Here is a 12,888-nt window from a genome sequence, read left to right on the forward strand (position 1 = left end):
TTACACACCTCTTGTCCCAAGCTGCTTTCAGGATTTTCTCTTTGTCACTGAGACTTGTAAGTTTTACTATTAAATGACAGGGTGTGGGCCTATTTTTATTGATTTTGAGGGAGTTCTCTGTGCCTTCTGGATTTTGATGCTTATTTCATTTGCCAAATTAGGGAAATTCTCTTCTATAATTTGCTCCAATATGCCTTCTGCCCCTTTCTCTCTTTCTTCTTCTTCTGGGATCCCAATTATTCTAATATTGTTTCATCTTATGGTATCACTTATCTCTCAAATTCTCCCCTTGTGGTCCTGTAGTTTTTTGTGTCTCTTTTTCTCAGCTTCTTTATTATCCATCACTTGGTCTTCTATATCACTAATTCTCTCTTCTTCCCCATTTATCCTAGTAGTAAGAGAATCCATTTTTTATTGCACCTCATTAATAGCTTTTTAAAATTTCAACTTGGTTAGATTTTAGTTATTTTATTTCTCCAGAAAGGGATTCTCTAGTATCTTCTATGCTTTTTTGAGCCTAGCTGGCACTTTGATAACCATCATTCTGAACTCTAGTTCTGACATATTACTAATGTCCGTATTGATTAGATCCCTAGCCATCGTTACTGTCTCTTATTCTTTTTTTTTTTTTTTTGTGGTGAGTTTTTCCACCTTGTCATTTTATCCTGATAATAATAAGTGAATGAGAGAACAACATACTAAAAGGGTAGCAACAAGCCCAGAAAAATATACACTAACTAAATCAGAAGTGTCCTGAAACCAGGGAGAGAAGAAATACACACACACACACACACACACACACACACACACACTGGCCTGGTGGATAGAAGAGAGCCACACTCTTGGTTTTGGATATATTTTGGTCTGTTATGAGTAACTGCCTCCCAAAATTTTAAAGAAAGGAAAATTTATATATATACAAGAATATATAAAGGTGATGAAGGTATGGAATATGACTGTAAAGATGAAAATTAAGAAAAGATTCTAAGAAAGGAATTGATAAGATAAGTTGGTTTAAGAAAGAAAAAAAAGAGAGAAAAGAATGTGATCAGGCTAGAGACTAGATCTAGGGTATATTTTGATCTATTAGAAGAAACTGTATCCCAAAATTTTAAAGAAAGAAAAACCTATATGTATACAAAAAATAAGGTTAAATACAATGAAGAGATAGAATATGACTATAACAATGAAAATTTTAAAATATTTTTAAAAAGGTATTAATAAGATAAAATAGTTAAAATGTTAAAATAGGAAAAAGGAAAAAAATTTTTAAATAATTAAGAAAAAAATAAAATTAAAAAAATTTAACTTTGCAAGACTAAACGATCATGTGAAAAAAGCCATGAAGTCTATGTGCTGTATTCCAGTAGCTCTGAAGTTTTGCAGTTCTCATTGATTGGTGTACTTGGTCTTGGCTGGATGTTCTTGCTGATCTTCTGGGGGAGCGGCCTGTTGCAGTGATTCTCAAATGTTTTTGCCCAAAGCAGAATTACACCACCCTTCCCAGGGGCCAGGCTAAGTAATCTGCTCTGTTTTGCTCTCAGTAGCTTTTGTTCCCTGAATGCTTTCCACACAGCTTTGGAGGAGGAGAATGAAGATGGCAGCCTCCAAATCTCCAGCCGGTAGAAGCTGAGTGCTCGGGGCACTCCTCAGTGCACCCTCAGAGAAAAGCAGTCAATCACCCCCATCTCCCTGGTCTCTGGCCACACTCTGTGCTCACCTGGCCTGTGACCAAGCGTTTCTATCTCTGGTGCAAGGCCCTGTTTGGAGTCTCCAAACCCAGCAGATTCCTGCAGCATGCTCCCTCACCATTCCTCCCAGAGGAGGAAGGAGGGAGTCTCCCTGGATCTGCTGTTTGTGGGGTCCTGCTTGAATCATGGTTTAAGGTAACCCCAAGCTGATAGCTCTCTCCTCAGCTCCAACTCTGTAGCTGGCTTCCCAGCTCCATTACCTGGGAGCTCTGCCACATTCAGGCACCCCTGGTCTTACTGTGATCCTGCAAGTCCTGAGACCACACTGTCCCCATGAGGGCTCCCACTCCTCCACCCCCCGCTTAGCCTCTGGAGCGACGTCTCTCAGTGGAGTGGACTTCTGAACATTCTGTTTTGTGCTCTGCTGCTCCACCGCTTGCTGGGAGCAACCCCTCCCCCTCTAGTCTATCTTCCCGTATTATCACCTCAGATTCACTTCTTTGAACGTCCTGCCTTCCAGAAAGTGGTCAATTTTCTGTTCCTAGAATTGCTGCTCTTCTTCTCTTTGGTCTCCCTTTGAGTTTGTAGATGTTCAGAATGGTTTGATAACTATCTAGCTGAACTCCTGGGACCCAATGATATTTAGGTCTCTTACTCTTCTGCCATCTTGCTCCTCCTTTTCCAACTTTGTTTTGTTTTCATGATATATCTTTCTTTATTTCTTTACTTTTAATATGTGTCTTTATTTTTTTTAAGATTTTATTTATTTATTTGACAGAGAGAGATCACAAGTAGGCAGAGAGAGAGGAGGAAGCAGGTTCCCTGCCCAGCAGAGACCCCTATGCAGGACTCGATCCCAGGACCCCGAGATCATGACCTTAGCCGAAGGCAGAGTCTTAACCCACTGAGCCACCCAGGCACCCCACATGTCTTTATTTTTAAAGTGGTTTTCTTGTAGACAACATATAGTTGGGAGGCTTATGTTTTAAACAAATGAAATCTTCAGATCCTAGTGATCATTTAGAGATGGGGATAATAGGATGACTCAAGCGTTTTCTTCACAGTTGCTAGTTTCATTCACTGAGATAAAGAATGCATGGGAAAAAGCAGGTGTGGGAACAGAGGAGATGAATTACTATGGTCATACTGAGTTTAATGAGTCCACCTGTGTGCTAGACACCTCCAGAAAAATAGAGGCTTGATGGACCTGGAGTTCGGGATGGAGATGGGGGTTGGAGACATTGATTTTGGACTTGGAAGCATTTCGATCCTGATGGTGGCCCTGGGAGAGGGTGGGAATGCACAGGGGAAACATACAGCTGAAAAAGAACAGAATTAGGGCCACCAGATCAGTGAGAATTCTTTGGTTTCAATTATAGAATCCAAATGCCTTAGCTCAAATAATTAAAGTGCAAAAAGACAGAGACAGAATTTCTGTCTTTTGTCTCCTTCCTTCCCAGTTACCAACTTTATTCTCTCAAGTCATCTATTTTCAGGACACTAGAACAAAAGCTCCTGTCAGTTCTGGAATCACATTTCAAAACGTTATGGCTAGAGAGGAAAACCAATCCTCAGTTCCAATTAAAACTTCTCAGGGGGAGCTGTGGTTGGTCCCTGCTTGGGTCACAGGCTGACTCTGGGTTACTGTGATTTATGTCTTTTACAGTCCTTATTAGAAACACAGTTTGAACCAAGGAAGGAGAATTACCCCAAAGGGGAACAAAGGAAGGCATTTCAAGCAGACAAAAACAATCAGCATCTCCCTCAGACAGGAAGAGGTCAAGGTGAAGGAAAGGGCCTTGGCAGGAGATCAAGGGAGCCCCAGAGCCAAAGGGAAGGTGGGGAAGGCATGAGGGTGAGAGAGTACAGAAAGCATGGGTGTGGAGAGACAACTCCTTCAAAGAGCTCTGCGGAGGAGCAAAAGCAGGAGGAGGGCAACAGCTGGAGGGGGTCATGAGGCCAAGAAAATTCATTTTCAGGTGAGACCTGAGTTTATCTCTATGCAGAGAGGAAAGGCCAGACCAGTGAGAATGGGTGTAAATGTAAGTGTGAGGGGTAACTATGAGATATCTATTGTTGCATAGCTAATGATTCCAAAATCCTGCAGCTTAAAACGACAGATGTTTATTATCTCATACACTTTCCAAGTGTCAGAAATCCAAGAGCAGCTTAGCTGGGCAGTTCTTCACCAAGGACTGTTTTGAGGTTTGCATTCATTTTCTAGGGCTCCCATAACAAAATGCCACAGAGCAAGCAGCTTAAACAACAGATATTTACGGTAAGGTTGGTTTTTTTCCAAGGCCTCTCTCCTTGGCTTACAGACAGCCACCCTCTCGCTGCTTTGTCCTCATACGGTCATCACTCTACTCACGCACACCTCTAGCATCTCTGCCTCTTTCTACAAAGACTTTAGTCTTGTTGGATTAGGCCCCATGTTAATAGCTTTGATTTGCCTTCATCGCCTCTTTAAAGGCCTCCTCTTCAAATTCAGTTCCATTCTGAGGGACTAGGGGTTAGGATTTGGTATGCGCAATTTAGCCCGTAAATGTCAGGATGTTGGATGGAGCTGTGGGCATCTACAACCTTGACCAGGGCTGGAAGATCTGCTTCTAAGATTACTGGCTATTGACTGCAGACCCAGTTCCTCCCCACATGGGCCCATTCCCTAGGGCTGCTTGTCCTCATGACATGGCAGCAAAGTTCCCCAAGCTGAGCTGAGCAACCTTAGAGAGAGCAAGGGAGAAGCCACAAAACCTTTTCTAGTCTTGGAAACTATACCCCATCCCATCACCTTATTCTACTTGTTAGAAGTGAATCAATAAGTCCACACTCAAGGATAAGAGAATGAGTCTCCATCTTTTTTTTTTTTTTAACATTTGTATTTATTTATTTGTCTGAGAGAGAGAGAGCGCGCGCGCATAAGCAGGGGGAGCAGCAGGCAGAGGGATAAACAGGCTCCCTGCTGAACAAGGAGCCTGATATGGAACTCAATCCCAGGACTCTGGGATCATGATCTGAGCTGAAGGCAGATGCTTAACTGACTGAGACACCCTGGCATCCCGAGTCTCCATCTTTTGAAGTAAAGAGTGACAAAGAATGCAGCCATCAAAAGAAATGAAATCTTGTCATTTGTGACGACGAGGATGGAACTAGAGGGTATCATGCTTAGCGAAATAAGTCAATCGGAGAAAGACAACTATCATATGATCTCCCTGATATGAGGGAGAGGAGATGCAACATGGGGAGTTAAGGGGGTAGGAGAAGAGTAAATGAAACAAGATGGGATTGGGAGGGAGACAAACCATAAGTGACTCTTAATCTCACAAAACAAACTGAGGGTTGATGGGGGGGAGGGGGGTTGGGGGGGTGGGATTATGGACATTGGGGAGGGTATGTGCTATGGTGAGTGCTGTGAAGTGTGTAAACCTGGCGATTCACAGACCTGTACCCCTGGGGATAAAAATATATATATGTTTATAAAAAATAAAATTTAAAAATAAAATAAAAAAAAAAAAGAGTGACAAAGAATTTGTGGACATATATTAACCACTACAGTAACTGATAAAGCAAAAGCCCCAGTGGAGGAGGCCAGAGAATGCACTTCTGGAAAGGTTAATGGGGGCCATCAGGACATCCTTTCCCCTGGGCAGTCCCTTAAGTGCTCACAGGTAGAAGGAAAGGAGTAAGCAGGAGCTGGCAAGGAGTAAGCAGAGTTGGAGGCTGAGGGTCATTTTTCTTTTTTCAGTGATGCAGATCAAGGTTTTCTGCAGAGTGAGTAGTGGGGGAAGCTTTGAAATAGGGTTTTTTGGTTTTTGTTTTGTTTTGGTTTGGGTTTTTGGTTGTTTTTTTTTTTTTTTTTTTTTTTTTGTAAGTTTTTTTTTTTTTTTTTTTTTGTAGAAAGAGCTGACCAGGGTCCATGGGAGGGTCTCAGGCATTTCTAGAGTCCTAGAAGAGGCGCAGGCCATGAAACTACCCTGACCTGTCTTCAAGGTGGTATGACATGTCACTGGTGTGCTTGGCTCTGGGCTGGGACTTTGCAAGGTGAGAGCAGGAGTATGATAGACCAGAGGGGTACACATGTCATGAAGTTTATTGTACTTTATATTTGTGTTACGTTTATGGATATTATAAAACCGCTTTCTTCCCAAAAAAGAGGTAGGGCACTGTCCAGACTGGCTGGGAAGGGAATGAAGCTAGGTTGTAGGCTGACAGACCTGGAGAAACAAAGGGGCTGAGGGGTCATAATGAAACAAAGGAATAGTTCCTCACGGGGTGGGGGGGCAGGGGGAGGCATGGTGCTGGGCTGGGATGTGACTGGAGGACATGGTTTCTGAGGCGGAGCAATTCTGGGACATGGGAAGACCAGGGCAGTGGCGGGGGAGTGGACATCACTGGAGTCTAGGAGTCAGAGTAGTGGGAGTCCAGGATGGGCAGGGGGACACAAGGGGAGACACATCCTGGTGTTTGGAGAGGGATGCTGTGATGTACATGGAGGTCAGATGCCATGAGTGAGGGGGCAGAGGGTGACAGAGCCAGAGACCATGGGTGGGTCTAAAATTTCTACCTGGAGTGGGGAAGCAAGGAGTCAGAGCAGCAGTGGGGAGCCAGAGGCGGACAGTGCCCCTCTGCATCTTTCCAACCCATCTCTCACTGATTATGTGAGGCTGGGAGATGGACCAGCCTCTCTTGGGAGAACTGCTGGAAGCCAGGATTCAGATGAGAGTTGCTTTGCACTTTTATACAGACCCCTAAACTTTCCCAAAGCAGAGCCAGTAGGGCAAAGTGCATGGATTCTGGAGCTGGAAAGAACCCCCTTCTCCTCTGACCAGTTGAATAGTTTGGGCAAAGTTTCTATTTCTTGGCCTCTTTTGTTCTACCCATTAAATGGGGATAGCAGCATCTCCTCCTAGAGCAGTGTCTGCTCAGTGGGAAGTCCTCCCTGAGGGCAGCTGTTACCTGTTGGAATGTCAAGGTTTCTACCACCTAAATGGGGATAAACAGATTCCAAAGCGTGCCTGGCTGGCTCCACCTTAGCTGCAGGTGGGCCTACCTCTACAAGAGAAAGGAGTGGAAATGTGGCCCAAGTGTCAGCAGCCTCATGCCTGGGCACCATAATCCCCCAGGAACCTCAGGAGTGCTTCCCAGGGAAGGGGGGAAAGGGCATCCCAGGGAAGGGAATCCCAGAGAAGGGCTGGAGGCACAAACAAACATTTCGTGAGTGCTCCGTGTGTGTCTCTGACCTCACAGAGACCCTGCAAAAGTCAAGCCGTTTCTTTTTCAGGGAGGAGCACGCTAAATCACTTGCAGGACCTGCTCTAGCTCACACAGCTGGTAGATGGCAGAGCCAAACTTACTGCCCTCCCCACCCACCCCCACCACCCACCACCTCCCCAAGTCCCTGAGGGGCAGGGGAAGGGGGCGGGTGGCTCAGGGCCTGAGCATCAGTGGGAAGGTTGGGCTGCAGTGCCCCCAAGGACACCTTTCCTAGATTCTCAGCCTCTGTCTACCCACAAACATCCCAGCCCAGGAGAATGGGGAAAAGACCAGGACAGGAGGTACCATGCTCCTCTGGGGTTAGAGAGAAAAATATAAGCTCAGACCTTAAAAAGGAATCTATAATCTGATTTTCCCTTTTGCACTGTAGGTATTCAACAAATGAGGAAGGTTTAGATTATCATTAAACATATAAATGCCCGTACACTAAATTCAAATTGAAATAAGAAAATTCTTTGTCCACCAGGACAGAGTAAAAAAGGCTCTTTGTCACATTCACCTGCTGCCTACACAACTACTTTCCTCTTACCTCCCGTCTTACTCTGCTCAGCCCAAACATGCTGACCCCAACATCATTTGCACTTTTCCCTCTGACTTTGCAAAAGTTGCACCACCCTTGGGGAGGATCCTCCCTTCCTTCCATTGTGAGTTCTTATTCATCTTTTAAAGTCAGTGTCAAAGCCTCTCCAAGGGCTTCATTCACAGTTTCATTGAACAAGTATTTCCTGGGGGGAGGCATGTGCCAGATGCAGTGAGCACAGTGATGAACAAAACAGATCCAGCTCACCTCATGCTGCTCACTGCAGAGGATGGTGAAGTGCTTGTTCTCCATGTCAGGATAGCAGCAGGCAGGACCGCCCAGTCTCCCTTCCTGGCCTGCTGCAGCTAATCAGGCCTAACAGAGTGCTCCCAAAGCCCCCCAGGACGGTGGGGGAGCAGCAAGGTCCTAGGGGCCCATTTGAAAAGAAGCAGTTCAGGGTTGGATTCCCAGCTGAGCTCCTAACTAACTGGGTCACCTTCCCTCTGTGGGGTCCCTTGTAAGAAATAGGGGAACACCTGTGTTTTGGGGGTGCTATGAGGTTTGGATAAAGTACATCACATGTCTCTAGCTACACTGGCTGCTTACCTCAGCAGTGCCCATGGTGTGTGGGTGATGATTGGTTTTCACGTATGTCTGAGCAGACAAAATTTGTGCTTCTGGAGGAGAGTGATGGTGTCTGAAGGATGTTCGAAACCACTCACACTCCCTATGTCCAGCCCAGTACTGAGTGCAAAATAGATGACCAATAAAGATGAGATAAGACAGAATAAGCCAAGAAAGCATCTTCTCACACCTGGATGGGACTATGACTTACTCGTCCATGTCGTCAAGATTCACTTCTTGAGCCAGAGCCGATGTCTGGTGCTCAGGGACATTCTTATGTACACACATGGCCCCTGCCCTCCGGGAGCTCCAAGGCAGGGCCATGTGGACTGACGTTCTGCTTTCTCTCTGCATGCAGGCTGGGAGGAGCTGCTGCCTCAGGATGTTGGCCTTCAGGCTGGTAAGAATTGCATCTATTCCATCTAGGGTTTATGTGGGGAGTTACTAAAGGCTAACTCAAGTCACCCAGTGAGAAACAATGAGGGCCACAAGGAAAACATCAGAGACAAGGGAACACGAGGAACAAGACAGATTATATTACCTAAAGAAAACGAATATGGCCAACCTCTGGGCCTGGGCAGATGACCACACTTGCACAGTAAGCCTTCACTTATATCTCAGGCTTAAATGCCTTGACAAAGTGATGTCTCTTTTGTAGTCTCATTGCAACTGTTGCAGGGAGCTTACTCAGAGGGAATGGAAATCAAATACTGGGTCTGATCTCCACTTTGGGCTCTGCACCATCTTCCCTCAGCTCAACAGGCATACAAGTGCCTGCTGCATAGCAATGGCCACGAGCTGGCTCCATGGGGGAAGGAAGCAAATGCTGAGACCCTGCCCTGCACTGGGGTTGGGATGCAGGCAGCTGGGGTGATGCATGCAGGACAAATGAACCTTGGGAGCTGGAGTAGCCCAACCCACCCTGAATTCCAGCCCAAACCTGGGAAATCCAGATGGCAGAAATTCCATTTTGGTAAGAAGATGCCCCAAATATTCTTCTGCCTACAAAGCCAGAAAGTAGCCGTTGTCTCCTTCTGGCTGTTGGATCTACACTGCTGAATGGGGCAGCATCCCCCAGCCACCAAGGGCTCCTGAAACCAAGCCTCCCAACTATCTGAATCACAGAAGTGTGGCTAGCATTGTTTTTTTTCAGAGAAGAGACAGGCAGTTTTAGACTGGAGAGAGGACACACAGTCTCAAAATTCAAATTGCAAGGACTTTTAGTAATCAAAAACATTAGAACTTGGCACCATTTTGGAGCATGAGGAGCCCAAGCTGTAAGGCAAAGCCAGGCTTATTTCATAAAGGAATACACTCCTGGGATGCACTAGTCCCAAGGGTCCCATTGGGAACATGACTAACTTCAAGCAGAGTTTAGAAAGATAACTCCTGGAGGCATATTATTCTCAGTCGCAATTGTGGGCCTGTTCTGTCTTCTAAGATGGCAGTTTCCTTGGAAAGAGGGTAAAAATCTGATTCATCGGTGATCCCTTCAGTGGGTCCTAGTGATTTCTTGAATAAGGCATGGAACCCTACTATGCTTATTTCTGATGTATCGTCCATCTGGGCTGCTCTGTGCTGGGCACTATGCAGGCTCCTGACCTGTGTTACATTCCATCTTCACAACAGCTCAGTGACACTGCCCTGTTCAACAGATGAAGAAAACGATGCTCAGAGAGGTTAAGTGACTTGCCCAAGCCCATGTAGCTCTGGAATGGAGAGTAGGGATGAGAACCCAGGTCTGTCTGACTTCAAAGGGGCTCTTAGTCTGCTCCGCAAAACTATACCATAACAAAATCCCATAACACATACAGACTGGGCGGCTTGAACAACAGAAATTTATTCCCTCACAGTCTTAGAGACTAGAAGTCCAATAACAAGGTCCCAGTAGAGTTAGTGTCTGGTGAGACCTCTCTGGCACGCACACAGGCACCTTCTCTCATGGTCTTCCTTCATTGCGTGCGCGCGCGCGCGCGCACGCACACACACACACACACACACACACACACACACACACACAGAGGGAGGAAGGGAGAGAGTGTGCGCTGGTGTCTATTCCCCTTATAAAGACACCAATCCTACCAGGTTGCAGCTGTACCTCTTTGACCTCATTTAACCTTAATTACCTTCTTAAAGGCCCTATCTCCAAATACAGTTACATTGGGGGATAGAGCTTTGACAGATGAATTTGGTAAGGACATGATTCAGTCTATAATAGGCTTTAATGTTTACTCTAATCTCTATTAAGAAAATCCAAACATGTTGAATAACTACATCATGGAAAAAGTCTTTATTTTTTTGAAAGCAATTAGCAGCAGATCCCCTCCCCACCGCTCCCCACTTCCTCTACCTCCTGCCAACTGGCCCCAGGTTTGTAAAGTCTTCTAATAGAATTAAAATGGGATTTGAGTTGGAGCAATCTGATTTTCACACTTCAGAAGTAGACCCAGGCCAGGAGTGAGGTGGGGGTTTCTCCAGGAGCAGCTCAGGGTTCCTTTCTCAAAGAAAATGGCTAACTTGCAGCTCTGGGAAGCTCTGCCAATTGCTTGCTGTGTGACCTTGGCCAAGCTTTCCATTCTCTATACCTTAGTTTTATCATCTGTCAGATGATTGTGGGGCTGTCCGAGACGTCTCAGAACATCAGCGGTAGTGCCCTTTGTGACCTGATGATCCTTCCCAAGGGTGGAGAGACACAGCTACAGGTTCTGAGATACAAAGACCACACTTGCTGCCCCTGTCACTTGACATCCACTCCCCCAGTCTTCCTCCAATCTGCTTCAACCTCCTCTTCCTGCCCTCTCAGGCTATCTTTCTGAGTCAGACCAGCCATGGTTCAAATCCCACACTACCACTTCCATCTTTGTGGTGAGATAAGAATAATGATACCATTGTTGTGAGGGTTACACTGGGTCATTGGAAGTCACATATAATCCCAAACTTTGAAAAAAACTTTAGGACCACTAGATGTTCTGAATGCGTACAGTGGGGGAGAATGGTCTAGGCAAAGGAAACAGAACATGCAAAGACCCAGAGGGAATCAGGCCATGGAGCATCTGGGAAAGTACCAAGAGTAGGTGGCAAGTGTCAGGGCTAAATCTGCTTTGTATACAGTGGTGTCATGAGTCCCAAGTTGTACAGAGTTTTGCAAATGTGTCTGCTCCAAACTGGGATGTGCTGCCTGATCCAAGGACTTAGCATGAAAAAAATGAAAAACATCTCACTAACAATTTTTACATTGCTTACCCATTTAAATGATGATATTTTGAATCTTTGGGGTTAAATAACAACACTCATAAAATTAATTTCACCCGTTTCTCTTTACATTTTAATGTAAATGTGACCACTTGAACATATTCAATTTCATGTGTGGTTTGAATTCAGTTACTATTGGAAGCCCTGGCCTGGACCACACACTAAGGATTTACAAATTGTGCGTTGTGTTCAGCATTCCTTTCTGACAGCTGAGAGGATAGGATGAGGGGATTGGCCTGGATCACTTGCCCCACCTCTGAGGTGGAAGGGATGGTATTCCCCAAGAACTCCATGAACTGGGGAGAGAGGAGACCTCAAACAAAAGTGGAAGTCTTTTGAAGAAGGTGATTAGATCTTGCATTGCCAGTGTATTATTTCAACCATTAGATTTTCCCTGATTTTGGCTTTGGGGATTTCATCACAATGCATGTACACACAAGGTAGCTGACTTAAGGAGGAACATGCAGATAGACCTTTCTCTTTGCCATGATCACCAGTTCTCTACCCCCTACCCTACGGACAAGTGAAAAAACCCAGAGCCTGGTGCTGCCACACATTCTGAGCCTCCCTAAGGTCCTGGGCAGAGTATGGTCTTCGGTCACATTAATGACAACCCCATCTTCCTTCCAAATAAGGACTATGTTTACATATCTGTGGGCAGAGGGGCTGGAGACCCTTCAATACACAAGACTGGTTGGAAATATTTTGAAATTCAAAGCCCTCTCTGTTAGATTGTCTCAGTCCCAATGCAGGAAGCCATAAACATTTGTTTGCTTGATGATAGGTAAATCGATCATAACTTATCCTCAACCATACTTTATCAGATGGGAAGGTGGCACAATGATGAGGCACCAGGAGACATTCCTGGGTAAAACAGGGTCTTTGGCACCAGCAGCAACCATGCCATCTGTCCCCATAGAAGGGACTGGCTTCTGGGGGTCTACTGATGGGCTTGTATTGGAACTTAGATCAGAGACCTGCTGCTTGAGATCCCTCAATGACCCATATGACTTTCCATTTATCGAAGTGCACACAGACGCAGACCATTTCTAGGCCCTCCTCTTCCACTATGAGAAGAGAAAGACGTGGCAGGTGGGCACATGGTATCAGGGCACCATGACTGTTTTGGTGAGTAGGCCAACAGTCCACCCTCTTTAAAGACATTAGTGTGAAGGACCAGGTCTCCAGGAACCGGATTGTTCGTGGTTTCGGGTCTTTGAGCTTCCTTGTAGTAATTTCGGTCTCAGGCTGGGGCACTCCCACCTTCTCTCCAGCAAGAGCTCTTCCTGCCATTAGCTGTCTGGTATTTCCCAACCACGAAGAGCGCGAGGACTCTGAGAACTCCTGCAGATCTCCCTGCTCCCTGGAACTCCTCCTCTGTTCCTTACATCTCAGTAGAGGCTCCTACTTTCTTTGCAGCTAACAGCTGCTGCTATTTCTCTTCTTCATTCTTTTCCTGATTTGGCTGCTCTTGTACAGGTTTCTGTGCTGATAGAGGTCATGAGGAAGCTGTTTTTGCTACCTGGT

The 12,888-nt window shown here is 45.6% G+C and overlaps 1 protein-coding gene across 1 annotated transcript in view; it reads left to right on the forward strand.

Moving 5' to 3' along the window:
* The window catches only part of LOC111160867 (myosin VIIB), a 109,340-nt gene that overhangs the window by 11,017 nt on the left and 85,435 nt on the right, over positions 1-12,888 (forward strand). The window contains exon 2 of the mRNA XM_022524252.1: positions 8,468-8,509. Within this exon, the coding sequence (XP_022379960.1) occupies positions 8,492-8,509 (18 nt within the window). The 5' untranslated portion in view covers positions 8,468-8,491. The remainder of the gene's footprint in view (positions 1-8,467; positions 8,510-12,888) is intronic.

Source organism: Enhydra lutris, unplaced genomic scaffold (assembly GCF_002288905.1).
Source record: "Enhydra lutris kenyoni isolate GAN:26980312 unplaced genomic scaffold, ASM228890v2 scaffoldscaffold78, whole genome shotgun sequence".
Classification (NCBI taxonomy): Eukaryota; Metazoa; Chordata; class Mammalia; order Carnivora; family Mustelidae; genus Enhydra; species Enhydra lutris.